General features: G+C 44.3%; 1 protein-coding gene across 1 annotated transcript in view; it reads right to left on the bottom strand.

Moving 5' to 3' along the window:
* The window catches only part of MED21 (mediator complex subunit 21), a 125,186-nt gene that overhangs the window by 13,994 nt on the left and 93,553 nt on the right, over nt 1-17,639 (bottom strand). The window contains exon 3 of the mRNA XM_044087727.1: nt 6,927-7,027. Coding sequence (XP_043943662.1) covers nt 6,927-7,027 — 101 coding nt within the window. The remainder of the gene's footprint in view (nt 1-6,926; nt 7,028-17,639) is intronic.

Genomic DNA, 17,639 nt, shown 5'->3' with positions numbered 1-17,639 from the left:
ACTCCCTAGTTTTGAGGTGGAAACACTCCATTGTTTAGATCTCTACATACCCTGAGATTGTAGTCTTGGTGGTCGGTTTCCCCTGGGTTTAGACTGGAAAGGACCAGTTTTTTTTGAAGGCCAATGCCTATTGAATCTAGGTGGCTGCACCTGTAAGAAATCTTTGATGGTTTGCATAGATTTAGCTTTTTCTTCAATCTTTTTAAGAACTTCTGTTTTTGTGCAGAATGCACACTCCCGATTTAATGGAGCATCTAATAATTTTGCTTTCACATGATCAGGCAAGACTTGTTCCTTTAGCCAAGCATGCCTTCTCAGTACAGACCCAGGGACAGTACATTGCTTCAAAGGCAAACCCACACTGCAAAGTAGGTTTACTAACTTGGGTTACAGAATGCATTAACGCTTGTAAATCTTTATTTTCTGCACAATCTGGAAGCAACATTTTTTGTTTAATTAGTTCCACAATATGTTGCTGGTACTTCACATGTGAAATTGGCAATTAAAAGCCCTGATGGCAAGCGTTGCAGAGTTATATACCTTCTTACACCATATGTCTAAAGGTCTAGAATCCCTGCCTGAAGGGGAAGGGTTTTTGGCTGTAGTAGCCTTAATGCCTTTAGGTCCCTGGGAAATGGTCTCTGGATCCGCAGGAGGATTCAGAGAGAAATTTGAGAGAGTCAGGTACTCTGTAGTACCAGTCAGGTTTTCTAGGAGCTGGTGGTAAGGTGTCAGGATAAGACTGGACTGCAAGAAGACATCTACAATATCCAGAACAGGGGATATAGCTAGAGGCCTGTGCTGAGGCAAATCTAAAAATTCCCCAGTCTTTTTGGATTGAGGATAGTCCTGGCATCCCCAATGGAAATGCTCTCTTAAGGCATGCAAGGTTTCACCAAAAGAAAAATCCTCTGGAGGGGGGGGCAGAGGGAATGGATTCCTCTGCATCTGTGTCCTCATAGGTAGACAAGGGTATGTCCTAGTAATCAGAAGGGTCAGAGTCATTAGACTACTGATCTGTAGAATCAGAAGGAAATTCAATTATTTGTCTTTTGGCAGGGGAAGACTGGCTTCCCCTAATTAGAGTAACAAGGTCTTAATCCATTCTAAGCATGTTTCTGTGACATGGAGCTTGAGCACACGCTTTGGACATTGGGCCTGAGAAACTCTGCAGTTTTAGTTGGAAATGAAGTTGTCTGTTTAATATATCTGTAGGTCAGAATACACCATCAGAAACTGGTGCCTGCACAGCAACTCCGGACCAATCCAAGTTAGAGACATCTGCAGGTTTCATAGTCGAAGCATCTCACGGCATACCGGACCTCCCAATGGGTCTCAGCAGAGGCCTGCAAATCTGTAAAAGCAGGCATCAGGGGCTGCAAAGGCACCACAGAGTACCGGCGGAGTGGCGACTAGCTTAGCGGAAGCGTAGTCAGCAGTTTTTGCAGTCTGTCTTTGCGCTTTTTCGGAAGATCGGTAGTTGCATGGCTTACCGAAGCCATTTCAGAATATGGAGAACGAGTGAGAAAGAATTTAGTTACAAAAATAGCCAGATGACAAATGGTTTGGGCATTAAGGCACAAAACAGACAGCGAGGGACTTGTGGGCCTAAACAAGTGACGCAGTAAGAATGAAAATCTCTGTGAGGTATTTGCTTTCCACAGGCAAGACAATTGTTTTTTTCTTGACATCAGTTGGAACAAGAAAAAAAGTATCCCAACAGGGTACGTAGCTTTAGGGGACTTCAGGTCTGAAACTTGAAAAAATGAAAATTTCAGATAGCGGCTGACCGGTACTTGCGAACTGCTTCGGGCTCCTCCTCGGCAAGGAAGACTGATGTAATGGCGTTGGCTGCATGTTTTATACCCCTGATGACCTGACGTCATGAAAGAGACAACAGCAACACACATAGAAATTCCAAGACTCTGGTATTCGGGTCGACTGATGGCTACCTGCAGGCAGATAACCCAAGTGTGATGACCGCAACAGGGAAACACAAAACATCAAATGGTTGCAATCCTATATCCCAGCTCAAAAGAACCATTTATTTGATCTTAACTGTCTAGACACAGAAAGGCCTTAGCAAGTTTAATGCTACTGGCTGCCAAATAAAAAAGTACTAGAAAATGGGAAGCAAAAGCTAAGCCAACTATAAAACTGAAGTACTAAACATTGTTAAGTGGGATTTTAAGAAAAAGAAATTAGCAAATTTCATAGAAAGAACTGGAACTTGTCGGAATATGTGCAGAGTAATCACATAAAAATGTACTGCTTTTTTCTCCTTGTAAATGAAGACTACTATGTATTCTGTAACATTCTCTGCACTTGTACCTGCAATAACTGAGGAACATTTCTCCCCAGGCACTGCTGAAAATGGAAATCAATCCCAGTCGAACTTTCCCAGTAAACAAAGATAGGCAGGATGGATAGATACATGCATGTTCAGGAGGAGGAAGGAGCAAGACTTAAGGAAGGCTGGAGTTCATCAAGTTATGTAGTGGAGTGAATAAAAGTTTGCTGTCTTCTGTACTAATGCATGTAAACCCATGTTACAACTTAAAGTGGAATGATTGGAAATGGATTTCACATCCTTTCTTTATGCTTTCCTAGTTCAGGCTTTGCCCCTATCGAATGTCGCACTGCTAGTCATCCCTCTCCACAAAGGATGAGTGACTACATACCCTGGGAACTATCGCCCCATTAGCCTGACGAGTCTGATATGCAAAGATATAGAATGCACCATCATGGACTTAATAAACAAGGATATAGGGAATCTCCAAACTCTGGATTCTACACAGTTTTGTTTTGAGAAGGGTAGATTATGCCCGCTCAACTTGGTCGACGGAGTCAAATCACCAGAGCTGTGGATGAAGGCAAGGTGGTTCATACAGCCTACCTTGATCTGGCCAAGGCCTTTGATACCATTCCCCACTCAGGAATCATAGAAAAACTAAGATAGGGATCAATCCCTACATCACTAGGTAAGTTGCAAACTGGCTCACAGATAGAGCCCACAGTGTGAAAGCAGCTGACTCCAAGTCAGACTGCCGACCAGTCACAAGTGGAGTCCCACAGGGTTCAGTCCCGAGTCCTCTGTTTGATATCTACTTCTCTGAAGTCCAGGCCAACATGGAGGGACTCTGGCTGACAAAGTTCGCAGACGACTTTCAGGTTTAGCTATTCACTCCCAAAGTGATGATGACATCCTACTCACTGAGACCAACGACTAGCGTCAGAACCATGGCCTTAAGCCCAATGCCAAAAATTGTGTAGTCATCCACCTTGGGAAAAACCCAGTTCCCTTGATTTACCACATCGGTGGTAGCCCACACAGAAGGTCTTTGGCTAACAAAGTTAGCAGATGACTGCAAACTAGGAGCCATAAAGCAAGACTCCTAGCAATGTGGACATCCTACAAAAGTGCCTCACTGAGACAGATGACTGGTGTCAAACCATGGCTTCAATCTCAATGCCAAAAAGAGCATAGTTATCCCTTTTGGTAAAAACTCTGTACCCATGAACTACCACACAGGCGGTAGTCTACTTAACACCGAAAGTGCGATGAGACCTTAGGACACAGGGAGACAGTAGTCTCTCCTTTGATTATCACACCGAAAGTGCGATGAGACCTTAGGACACAGGGAGACAGTAGTCTCTCCTTTGATTATCACATCACCACAGTAGTCAGGAAATCCTTCCACATCGCACACCTCAAAAGATTTCTCATCCAGGAATTAAAAAAAAGGTCATTCTTCCCCTCTACTCATCACACCCATTAAGACTACAATGCCCCTTTTGGTATGTACCTCACAAGACATATACAACAGGAAAGGCCGCAGAAATACCTCACAAAGGAGGATTACAGTCCTCAGATGCCCTATGCAGACCATCTCAAATAACTCCAGCTTTACTCGCCTACTCAGAGGCGATCTCTGCCAAACATATAAAGCTATGTCAAACCAAGAGCTGTTGGACATGCTCCACTTGAAATCCCAATCCCTCCAAGCTACACACACTAGGGACCTAAACCTTGTCACCACAACAGAACATGCTGGAGGGATAGATTCCTGTCCCAGAGACTTCCCATAACTATGGAAGAAACTACATATCTATATCAAACAAAGCTCCTCATTAGCACTCAAGAAAAATCTTGATTGTATGGGAGATAGGAAATTCACCCTGGGATCACTTCTGTGACTCTGCTCGACAGGGGCACATGAAAATAAATTTTCTTGGGTGGCGAAAGCTAGGCTACCATTTGGCTAGGCTTATATAGGCCCTCGGGCCAATAGCCTAGTACCTAACCATGAACTAGTAAGAGATATGGGAACACAGGTTGACAGCAACCTCTCTCTTGAACACCACATTGCCACTGTAGTCAGAAAGTCCTATGTGGCACATCTCATTACTAAGGGTTCTGCATCTAGGAAGAAAGAGGTCATTGGCCTAATGAAGGAAGAGTAGAGGGAGACTATCAGAGTACAATCCCCCATTTGGCATATATCTTACTAGACACTTGCAACTGGAGGGGTCGCAAAAGTACCTCACAAAGAGGATCCTAGGCCTTAAACACTTGTTCTATATGGACAGACAAAAAACTCCCAACTATCCTCTGTCTCATACTGTCTACAGAGGCAATCTCTGCTTGACTTGCAAAGCAATGTCTGACCCAGCTGTTAGAAATGTTTCATCTAAAGAAACCCCAATCTCTCCACACCACATACTCCAGAGACCTCAACCTCTACCACAACCTCATTACCACAATCAACAGAACATGCTGGAGGGACAGGTTCATAACCCAGAGACTGCCCATGCTATGGAATAGACTTCCCATACATATCAAGCAGAGCACCTCAATGGCCCTCTTCAAAAGAAACCTTGACGAATGGATGGGAAACAGAAAATTCACCCCAGGATCACTCCAGTGGCACTACTCGACAGAGGCACTGGGAACCAAGGTCGGGTGGCACGATGCCAGGGTAATCCTATGGGCTAGGCTTGTAAAGGCTCCAAGGCCATTAGCCAAGTACACACCTATGAACTGAATTAAATGCAATGTTGCTTCTGCTTCCACGGTTTTACTCCATCCTTTCAGTTGGTTGCCTAGTTTTTCTCATAAACGAGCTTTTAGTTTACTACCATCTTACTTTCCTGTCATTTTCTAAGAATGATTCTTTTTGCAATGAGGTTATGCCAGCACACATACTTCGTATATCTGTCATTACTCATTTTACCCTGAAGGCCACCATCAGTATAGTCATGTTACACAAGACCATACATTTAACAGAAGCTTCCAAGTTTACACAGCACAAATTAATGTTCCAACTCAGTCAAAATGATGCTTACAGACAGACAGACAGACAGACAGACAGACACACACAGACAGACAGACAGACAGACAGACAGACAGACAGACACACACACACAGACAGACAGACACACACAGACAGAGACACACACACACAGACACACACACACACAGACACACACACACAGACACACACACACACAGACACACACACACACAGACACACACACACACAGACACACACACACACAGACACACACACACACAGACACACACACACACAGACACACACACACAGACACACACACACACAGACACACACACACAGACACAGACACACACACAGACACAGACACACAGACACAGACACACACACACAGACACAGACACACACACACAGACACACACACACACAGACACACACACACACAGACACACACACACAGACACACACACACAGACACACACACACAGACACACACACACACACACACAGACACACACACACAGACACACACACACAGACACACACACACAGACACACACACACAGACACACACACACAGACACACACACAGACACACACACAGACACACACACACAGACACACACACACAGACACACACACACAGACACACACACAGACACACACACAGACACACACACAGACACACACAGACACACACACACACACACACAGACACACACACAGACACTTTTGTTTAATTGCACATTCTTATCCAATTAAAATAGAAAATTAGGAAAGACATTGAAAACATTTGCATGCTTAAAAAACCCTGAAAATTCTGAAGGGAGCATGGACAAGGTTCTAGGCTGGGAAACTGATGCACTTGGCTGGGGGTGCAACAGCTGTACTTATTAATCCAATGCACTAGTTTCAGTAACAAGCATACTTTTCATAAAAGCAAAAAGTGTTCAGGGATTAAGCAAACAAATTCAAATAAAGCACTGTTTAGACATGTGCCATAAGAGTGAATACCAGAACTTTTAGACTACCTGCCCAGATTTTTTAATTCCTTCCTTAGAACTGTGAAGATTTACTTAACATCAAAGGTCATTTTTAATGTTCACTCCTCTGCCCCAAAATATGTTTCAAGAAACATACTCATGGACTCTGCTAGGTACCTCCTAAAAATTCCAGTTTTCCAAGCATTACCACCACAGACATGGGTTGCTTTTGCACCGTTTCCAGACATTCCAATCTGAAAATTTCTACCCACTTGAAGCTAAAACAACCTATACTAATTATTTACCATGCCAAACCCTGCAATGCACACCAATTTCCATGCAATGCGCTGGCAGGCAACTGAATTACTACAATGCACACTTTGATCATTAACCCTAAAAAATTAAGTAGAGCATTACACACACTGAACAAACCATCAGGCTAACATCCATATCCAACCCCCCCAAATAATAAATCTGCTACCAGTTTAACCTTTAACACTTAATGCTACCCATTACTGTATTTCTGTATAGCAACATCTCCTTCAGTGGTAGCTACACTACTGGCTGAAACAATCCTGCATTAAAAAGAACCTACCCAGACAAGTTATGACCACAACATGCCAACAAAAAACATTAAAATTTACTTTACCTGTAAAGCTGCAGTGGATTCTTCACTTGGAAGGGAATCTATCAATACATCAACATCTTTAGCTGTTCGTGCAATCACCGCTGCAAATAGCTGAGCATACTCTGGGTAAAAATATAGTGTTAAAGCATTACTAAAATAGTAACAAAAGACAAAAGCCTACGTGGGCAAGAAAGAAAAGAAATGCAAATACAAAGTCACCAAAACTACCAAGCAAGATATCACAAAATCCACAACTGCAGATCAACAATCCATACAGCCATACTAAAATATAAACACCAAAACTCTGACTATTCCTCAAACTGTAGTAAATTTTATAGTAAGTAAAAAGTGTTTTGACAATAACTCAGGTAAAAATCAGTTGTAAAGTAAATTACTCAGTTTTACATATTTGCTGTTTCTACCCCTAGTCTGTTGATTGACCCATGCATTTCCCTATTATCTGGGAGACAGTTGACTGGTGAATGGCCATTTTAAGTAGTCCTCTGGGTGGTAGACGGTTTTCTGCTTTATGGCCCCTATCCCTGCGTGCACATTGAGCATAAGGAGGGGCAAGCAATGGGCTGAGTGGCAGATTCTCTACTGTCCAAGAAAAACTGTACTAATGCTGTGCACCCAGGAGTATGCATTAAACTTTCCCAACCCTTCCAGAAGGCAACAGCACAAAATACCCCATTCACTACTCCCCTCTCCTGCCTGGCTTCTACACTGCCAGGGCAGTTAAACCCCAAATGCCTAGGTCACAGTCAGAGCTCTACCCTCTGTGCTGAAGAGCCAGGCTAAGTTTTTATATTTTTATGGCATCATTCCTTTAGTATTTAAATTCTTCAATTACCCAAAAGGTGCAATATTACAAGCTCAATTCCTCCGATGGAAGCAAAAATACAGTTAAGAAAAAGTTTCTAAACTGAAAGAAGTTCCATCCAAACTGCCCCCACATGCCAAGTAGCAACTCCTCCAAGATGCTCTGCAAATTCTAACATCAGAGTGCCATTTCACAGAATACCCCACCTGGGTAATGTACAAATTCAAAAAATTGGAAATCTGGGTATTGTACAAATTCACAAAATTGGAAATCTGTCACCAGATGGATAGCCAAATGGCTAACTGACAGGACATGTTACAGTGGGGTAATCCACACCTAGCAAGAGGCTAGTCACCAGTGGGAGTACCACAGGGCTCAGTGGTTGGCCCCCTCCTGTTTGGAATATACTTCTCAGATGTCAAGGCAAATGTAGATGGCCTTTGGCTGACCAAGTTTGCGGACGACTGCAAACTGGGGGCAATCATCAACTCCCCCAATGTTGATATCCTATAGAAAGGTCTGATGTAGACTAATGAACAGTGTCAGAGCCATGGCCTCAAACTAAATGCAAAGTGCATAGTAATACCCTTTGAGAAATCAAATACTCCTGTAAATTTAAACATTGATAGCACCCCCCCCCCCCCAACAGTGGACCCAGTGGTGAGAAATCAGAATACTCAAAGCAACCTGTACTTTGACTACAGTGTGTCCTTGGTGGTGAGAAAATCTTATGTGGCTCAGTCTAGGAGGGTATGTAATCCAGATTGAATGATGTCGTATTACCACTGTACTCTGACCTCATCAGACCAATAATGCACCCTTTGGCATGTACCTTGCCAGGCACCTGCAATAGTTGACTGACCTCAGAGGAGTCTCACCAAAAAATACAGTATAACCAACATTTCATATGCAGACTAGTTAAAAGCCCTATCACTGTACTCAGTTTCCTACCGATTACTGAGGGGTGATCCGTGTCTGATCTACAAGGGAGTATCTGGCGCAGCCCAGATAGAAACGTTGCTGATTTGCAAAACAGCACAAGGGTTACCTGCTCCAAAGATCTAAACCTGATCTCGACATTATCAGATCATGCTGGGGACAGATGTATCCCAGCGACTGCAACTCCTCTGGAATAGGCTTCTTTTTCATGTGAAGCAGAGCCCTTCCCTGACCATCTCCAAGCTCAATCTGGATCGATGGATGAGAAATTGCAAATTCACTCCTGGGGTGCTGCCCATGTCCCATATGGACTGATTCAGTCTGTAAAAATCCCACTTGCTGACCCTTGTTATCCTTCCCTTAGGGATAGAAAATCGGGCAACATCTGGGTAAAACTGGCTAGGCTTGTAAGGTTCATAGGAGATTACTAGGCTATTAACTACTCCAATAGTAAAAGACAAAAAACAATATTGTAAAGACTAATTTTGTTATGAAACCCAGATTACAAACAAACATGTTAATTATGGACAACAGATTTAAAACAGTTTTGCCTGGTTGGATAGCTGAAGCTCAAACATGATTCACAACTGGAAGACATTAATTCACTAAGCAAATAAGGGTTTAGACACAAAATACGCATTATATTCTGTAAACTATCAACTTTAGGTTCTAGAAACATTTGGTTATGGAATCATCACTCCACTGTACTCTGCCCTCATAAGACCAGAGTATAAACGCCACTTTTGGCATGTACCCAATCAGGCATATACAATAATTGGAGCAGCCACAGAGGTTCCTCACAAAAAGAATACATGGTTTAAAAAACAAGTCCTATGTTCATAGGTTCATGTGGTTTTACTAGGCCAAGGACTACAAGAAGCGTTTAAGCCTAGCCATGCATACCAAATCTGACTGGTACCCTTGATAAGTGTAAGCAGAGTCTTGGAAGATGAACGGTATACAGGCTGCCTGCGTCCATTAGAGACATAGGTGCCAAACCAGGCATAAATTTCCTGTTCCCCATGCAAGTGTTCAAGTTACACTTAAGATTGGGTTAGGGAGGAAAGTACAGTTTTGTACCTACCATAAATGTAGATGTCCGATAGGTATGCATCTGCAGTCCTTACATATGGGTTGTCCTGCCTCAGGCAGCCCTTTGGTCAGCCGGATTCCAAAGTCTGGGTCCGGCGTCGGCTGATGTCACCCTTTCCCCGATGTCAGAGGGCCTGGGGTATAAAAGGGTCAGCCGACGCCATCTTCCTCAGTTTTTCTTGCCCCAGGTGCCCTCCAAGGAAGGCTAAATTTGGAGGAATGCATAAAATTCCAAACATGCACAGTAATATAAAACAAATGCACCATAACAGATAACCCCAGCTAGCTGTAAGGGGGAGAAGAACCCTAGAAATACCACAGAGGGGAAGGAGGGAGGGTAACCTTGACTGCAGATGCATACTACATTTATGGTATGTACAAAACTGTACTATGTCCTTCAAGGATGCATCTGCAGTCCTTACATATGGGTAGAATACCATAGCCAAGCTGGGGGTGGTAGGATCCAAGAAAAGGATGGTGTAGCTAAAATGCCCTGCAGGACTGCCGTAGCAAAGCCTGCTCTGGATCTGGAATATAAGGGTAAGTTGTAATGCTTGGAGAATGTATGCACGGAGCTCCATGTAGCAGCTTCTAAAATGTCCTTGGTAGCCACCCCTCTTAAGAAGGCTGTGGAGGTGGCTGTTGCTCTGGTGGAATGAGGCCTAATATTAGTTGGCACATCTTTTCCATGAAAGGAGTAGCAGAACCGAATGCAATTTCCTATCCATTTTGAAATTGTTTGTTTAGAAATTGTTTGTTTAGAAATTGTTTTTCCTTGTACACCAGCAGCATATGGTACAAAGAGTTGGTCAGTTTTCCTGTAAGTTTTGGTTCTGTCCAAGTAGTATTGCAACTGCCTGTGGATGTCCAAAGTATGCAGAAGTTTCTCTCCTTTATTTTGTGGATTTGGGAAGAAGGTAGGCAGGTGAATAGCTTGATTCAATGAGACCCTGGATACCACCTTTGGCATGAATGAAGGATTGGTTCTCAATGAAACTCTGTCCTGATGAAAAATAAGAAATGGTTGAACTGCCATGAGGGCCTGTAATTCAGATACTGAAGAGTAAGGCAGTCTTCCAAGACTGGAACTGTAGTTCTTAAGATGCTGCTGGTTCAAAGGGAGGTAGAGTTAATTTTTCAAACATGAAATTAAGGTCCCAAGTTGGTACTGGTGGTTTCCTTGGAGGATTGATGTTTTTTATTCCTCTTAGAAACTGCCTTAGGAGAGGATGAGAGAAAACAGGTGGATCAGTATTCTGCTGAAATTGCTGAAGCATGAATTTTTATGGAAGAGTAAGAAAGGCCATTGTGGAGCATTTCTGCCAAGTATTCCAGGATATGTGCCAAGTTCATCACTGTCGCATCCAGGCCCTTTGTGGTGTTCCAAGTGCGAAATCTTTTCCATTTTGCTGAGTATGCCTTTCTTGTGGAAGGCCGGCGAGCTTCCATGATGATATTCACTCTCTTGGATAACTCATCCTGGTGAGGAGTCAAGGTATTCTCCAGGCTGTCAGCTGCAAGGTTTTCAGGCTGGAGTGCAGAGTTTTGTAATTGTGCTGTGTCAGAAGAAGTGCCCATTGTGGTAGAGGCCACGGTTTCGTGCGTGACAAGCTCCTTAACAGTGGGTACCAGTGTTGTCTTGGCCAGTCTGGAGCTATCAGAATCACTTTTGGCTGCTCTGTCCTGATCTTCAGTAAGACCTTGGTCATTAATGGAAGGGGAGGAAATGCATACACTGTTAGAGCATTCCAGCTGAAAGAAAAAGGGCGTCCACTTTCCATGCTTGTGGGTGGTATGTCCTTGAGCAGAATTTCTTCAGCTGATGGTTGTGGTGGGAGACAAAAAGATATATGTCCGGCCTCCCCCATGACTGTGTTATCTGAAGGAAGATGTCTGGGTGCAGCATCCATTCGTGTGGATCCATGATATTTCTGCTTAGGCTGTCCGCCAGTATATTGTCTTTTCCTGGCACAAACTGGGATTGCAGCTCTATGTTGAGTTTTAGGGAAAGTTCCCAAAGATTCATTGTCAGCCTGCAAAGAGGGTAGGAATGGGTACCTCATTGTTTATGTACCACATAACTGTGGTATTGTCTGTCCTTATTAGCAGGTGGCCTTGATGCAGATAGTGTTTGAAGGCCTCGATTGCATGCATCACTGCCAGCATCTCCTTTTGGTTTATGTGCATGCGCAATTCTGTGTGACCATAGCCCTTGAATGCATTTGTCCTCCATGTGTGCTCCCCATCCATGGTCTGAAGCGTCCGTTGTAATGGTTTGGCTGGTTAATGGTTTGCTGAAGGGCAGACCCCTGTTTGACTGGCTTGCTTGAGCCCACCACAAGAATTCCTTTTGTAGGGATGGAATGAGTGGTATCAAAGCTTCTAGGCTGCGACTGTGCTGAGACCATAAACTCCTTGGGTACCATTGTAGTTTCCTCATATGCAGCCTTGCTTGTGGAACCAGAAAAATGCAGGATGCCATGTAACCCAGGGCCTGCAGGATTTTCCTTGCAGTCAGCTGAGTTTGTTTAGTCAGATTTTTGAAATAATCCGGTAGTTGTCTGTTTTTCTTCTGTGAGAAAAGCCATTTGGGTGGTTGTATCTAGTTACGCACCCAGAAAAGTTATTCTTTGGGATGGCACAAGTCTTGATTTGTGAATGTTGACTGTGTATCCCAAAGCCTGAAGTAGGTGGATGGCATAAATTCAAGTGTTTTACCAAAGTTTGCGGGCTGTCCGCTTGTATAAGACAGTCGTCCAGATATGGGTATATTTGAATCCCCTGAAGTCTGCAGTGTGCAATTACTGATGCCAGGCATTTCGTGAATACTCTGGGCGCAGTAGATAAGCCAAAGGGCAATGCTGAGAATTGATAATGCTCTGAACCTGCAAGAAATCCGAGGTGTCTTCTGCAACTTTGTCTGATAGGGACATGCAGGTATGCCTCCTTGAGGTCCAGAGTTACCAGCCAAGACCCCTTGCCCAGCATGGGAAGGAGTTGCTGTAAGGTCAGCATTTTGAATTTTGGCACAATGAGATAAGTATTCAGTGCGGACAAGTCGAGAATAGGCCTCCATTGATTTTCTTTTCTTGGTACAAGGAATAGTCTGGAATAAAATCCTTGGCCTTGTTCTGTGAGAGGAACCTTTTCTATAGCTTTCATTTGTAATAGGTTGGAAATTTGTTTTAAAGCCTCTGCCCTTTGATTTGGTGGCAGGTTTGGCATGCCTTTTCTTTTTGGTAATGTATGAAAATGAAACCTGTATCCTTTGTCTATTATCTGCGGTGTCCATTTGTCTCTGGTAATACTGTGCCAATTTTTGAGAATAAAGATAGCTTTCCGCCCAAAGGTGCTTCCAATTGAGCCCTGGTTGGCGGGGTCAAGTTTAAGTCATGGAGTCTGCCCTTGTGCAGCAGTTGTAGGTCCTGCACTACCTCTCTGGTTAGGAGGCTGCCATTGATGTCCTCTGTAGGAGCCTCTAGCTTGCCCTCTATCCCTGGCACGCCTGTTCTTGCCTCTTTGAAATCTCTCTGTCTGGAAAGGACCAATTCTTAGAAGGCCAATTTCTGCTGAATCTAGGTGGCTGGACCTGGAGGAAATCTTTGACTTTGTACAGATTTAGCCTTTTCCTCAAATTTCTTTAAGACATCCTGGGCAGTGGAGCCAAATAATTTTTGCTTTTCCAGTGGCGCATCCAGAAGTTTTGCTTTAACATGGTCTGGCAGAGTTTGTTCCTTCAGCCAAGCATGCCTACGTATGACTGCACCTGTCATTGCTGACCTACATGAAGCTTCCAATGCATCATAACCACACTGCAAGAAATGGTTGCTAACCTGTTGGGAGTTATGTACCAGATCTGAAGTGACTTGCGATCTAGGGGTTCAGGTGAAGACAGTTTTTATGCAATTCATCTAACAAATACTCTTGGTACTGTATTATATGGAATTGACAATTTAATGCCCTCAAAGAAAGAGTGGACAAAGTATACACTTTTTTACCCCATCTCTCTAAAGCCCTGGACTCTTTCAGAGGGGAGTGGATTTTTAGTAGTGGCAGTTGTAACCCCTTTAGGGCCCTGGGAGATAGTTTCTGGGTCAGCAGAGTGGGCCTTGTAAAGGAAATGATGCGAGTCCGGGACCCTGTAGTACCTATCGGGTTTGACAGGTGCCGGAGGAAGGGAGTCAGGGGTAATACTAGACTCAGAGTACACATCATCAGTGACATTCAAAACAGGAGGAATAGCCAAAGGTCTATGCTGAGGTAAATGCAAAAAAGTCCTTAATCTCTTCCTGGAATCAGAATTCTTGGCCCTGCCATTTAAAATGCTCTCTCATGGAGTGAAGGGTCTCCCCAAAGGACAGCTCTTCAGGAGGGGAGGCCGAGGGAATAGATTCCTCTGCATCAGAATCCTCGTAGGCCGTAAAGGCCTCCTCCTGGTAATCTGATAGAGCAGAGCCATCTGAGGCCTCATCCGAGATCTGGGGATCAGTGGGCTCAACCCTGGGCCATTTGTCTAGAGGAGGTTGGGAGCCCCTGTCCGGGTGTGGCTGAGAGCCCCTAATTAAGGAGATAAGGTCCTCAGCTAAACTTAAAATCTGTGAACCTGTAGTGGATCCCTGAGGAATAACCCTGGGAGGCAGAGTTTTAGGCTGTTTAGCAGCTTTGGCCCTTGTGAATGCCTTAATGGACATGGATGCAGGAGGCCTGGCTGCTCCACGTGCTGGCATAGTTTTGTCCAGAGAAATGGTGTCGGAAGATTCCAGAACACCGGTTTGAGGGAAATTCTATTACCGACTCCGAAGAGGCCTCCGGGGCAGAGGTTGTCGGTTGTGTGGTTTCGCCGGTCGGAAGTACCAAGGACTCTGTCTTAGCCGAGACAGAGACACTAGCGGTAGGCCTAGGGGTGGTTTCAGCCGAAACCACGGTCCACGCGTGTTGGTCCTTGTCCTTCCGTTTTTTGGTTAAATGTGAAGTCGGAGTTTGACGGCATAATATAACAGTAACTAGCCCCAAAAAATTCCTCTGCAAACTCCGCCCGACGCCTGAGAGTGCGTCGATTGAAGGAGGCACAGGCAGTACAGGCCGAGACGTCGTGGTCTGGGTCTAGGCAGGGGAAGCAGTAAGAATGGAAATCCTTATGAGGTATTTGTTTCCCACAAGTTAAGCAATTATTAACTTTAAGCGTTTGATCTGACATCGGCTGAGGCAAGAAAGAGTCCCCAACGGGGTACTTAGCTTTTGAAGTCTTCGGTAGCTGAAATTACAGGAGCTGGCCGACCGGCACTTGCGAACTGCTTCTGCTTCGGGCACCACGCGGCAAGAAAGACTGAGGAAGATTGCGTCGGCTGACTTTTATACCCCAGGCGCTCTGACATCGGGGAAAGGGCGACATCAGCCGACGCCGGACCCAGACTTTGGAATCCGGCCGACCGAAGGGCTGCCTGAGGCAGGACAACCCATATGCAAGGACTGCAGATGCATCCTTGAAGGACATCTCCGCTTTACATGGATAGGGAGCCTGTTTCTGAGAAGAGGTAGCCTCTGGGATTCATCAGTCTCTCCAGGAAGCCCCATTTATAATCGCAGGCAAGATTCAATTCTTTAGACTGGCTAATTCTGGTGCGGTTTCTTTTGCGGATATGCAGGAGGTCCAGAGTGGGGTCTGATAATGCCTTGTATGCCACGCACAGATCTCCCCTCAACAGCTTGTTCAAGACAAAATACAGGAATAGGGCCTTCAGACAGTCTGCAGAGGACATGTTACTTGCTCCCTATATTCTTTTAGTGAGGAACCTCAACGTTCCAAATACTGGATATGCCCGGTTAGGTACATACCAAAGGGGGCACTGTACTCAATGATGGGTCACAACATAAAATTATTTCCTCACTGCTGTAGACACATGATGGTCAAAGGCTAGATTACTGTGTAGGTCAAAGGCTAGATTACTGTGTAGGTCAAAGGCTAGATTACTGTGTAGGTCAAAGGCTAGATTACTGTGTAGGTCACCAAGTCCCCGACTACTGGGTCAGCTACGAGGGGTGTGTTGTCAATAGGATAGTTGCCAGAGTGTTTGACATCCCAAAGACCACCATTATGAATTTCTTGTCATTTAGTTTTAGTCCATGGTTCTGACACCAGTTGTTTAAGTCAGCCCATCCTGGAGAACATTTGCATTTGTGAGGGATTCAGTAATAGCTCTTAATATGCAAATTTAGTCAGCCACAAACCAATGACATTGGCTTCGACTTCAGGAGTAAATGCCAAAAAGTAGCAGCCCCAGGACTGACCCTGTGGGACTCTGTTTGTGACTGGCCTCTTTGCAGAAGGGGACTCTGCAGTTCTAACTTCCTGTGCCCTCTGAGCCAGATGACTATCCACCAGATGACATAACTGTTTCTGCCGAATCTCGAGTTTTGTCAGCAACGTCTGAGTTGGGTATCATGTCAACTGTCTTAGCCAGGTCAAGGTAGGCACTGTGAACCATTCTGCCTTCAACCAATGATTTGGTGAACTTCTCAAACAAGTCCACTAGATTGAGTAGGCATGACCTGCTCTGGATGAAACCAAATTGGGTTGGGTCCAGAGTCTACAGATGTCACTACTAATCATTTCCATGGTAATTCTTTCTATGGTTTCTGCATACGAGACTAGTGAGACTTACAGGTTTGTAGTTTCCAGGGTCTGTAGATAGACCATATCTGTGCAGTGGAATGACTGTTAATCTTCATTCATAAAGCACGAAGCCTTTTTGAAACCTAGAGTTAAACAGCAATTCCAGAAGGCCTGATAGGTCATATTTCATGCTATTTAGAAAGCATCCTGGAATACTGTCTAGTCCCATTGATGCAGTGTTCTTGGTATTGGACAGAGCATTAAGGACCCTAGTGATAGCAGGGGGAGTTGTACTTTATGGTATTTCCTGAGGGAAGGCAGACTGGGAGAGACGGGAAAAGTTGAAGCTGAATTTGTTGCCCACTTGGTTTGCTATATATTATGGCTCCATTTACAAGGAGCTCTGCCACAAAATTGTGCATTGCTTTTGAGGGTGTGGACATAACTAAAGAAAGCCTTTTGGTTGCCCTTGGCCTGGGAGCATAAATTTACCTAAAATTTGGCTTTGGTAGACTTTCATTGCCCTCAGAGTTGTTGAGTTTGACAAAAAGTTATGTCTTACCATAAAGTTCCATCTGCGTTCATCTTCATTCATTACATGTGGGTTCGGAGACGATCCTAGGTTCAGACTCAGCCGTTTTTCCAACCCTGTGCCAGCCAGAAACACTCAAGCCAAGTTTTTTCCATAGTGCCCTTCTCCACATTACCTCAGATAGAGTTTGCCTAGAAGACAGGACAAATTGTAGAGAGAAACCAGAGGAATTCTCGGAGCAACTTCCTTATCAGGATTAAAAGGACCATCAGCGAACCTCCAAGAGACTCAGGAGGGGGAAGGTGAGTGATTAATGAAGATCAATGCAGAAGGAATGTTACGGTACGACATTTACCGGATGTGGTTCATCTTTATTCATTACTTACATGTGGGACACCTTCATTCATTCCTTACATGTGGGACAGAGTCCCTAGCTACCTTGTTTCCTGGCAGGCCTTATGGAAGAATGTTCCCAAGTACCAATGAACTAAAAGCAGCTCTTCCCCTGGAGACCATGTCCAAACTGTAGTGTGTGACAGAAGCCCATGTTGCTGTTGTGCAAATTTATTCCATGTAAGCCCTTGAATGAAAAGCTACAGAGATAGACAGTGACCTTGTAGAATGTACCTTTATCCACAAGGAATAGCAACTTTGTTATGGTATACATAAGTGATGGAATCTCTTAAACAGTTAGATAAGGTAACCTTAGAAAACCTAAAGGGCAAGACTGACTTT

This window comes from Protopterus annectens, chromosome 11.part0 (assembly GCF_019279795.1).
Source record: "Protopterus annectens isolate FY-2018-M chromosome 11.part0, PAN1.0, whole genome shotgun sequence".
NCBI lineage: Eukaryota > Metazoa > Chordata > Ceratodontiformes > Protopteridae > Protopterus > Protopterus annectens.
This window is presented reverse-complemented; position numbering and strand designations above follow the sequence as displayed.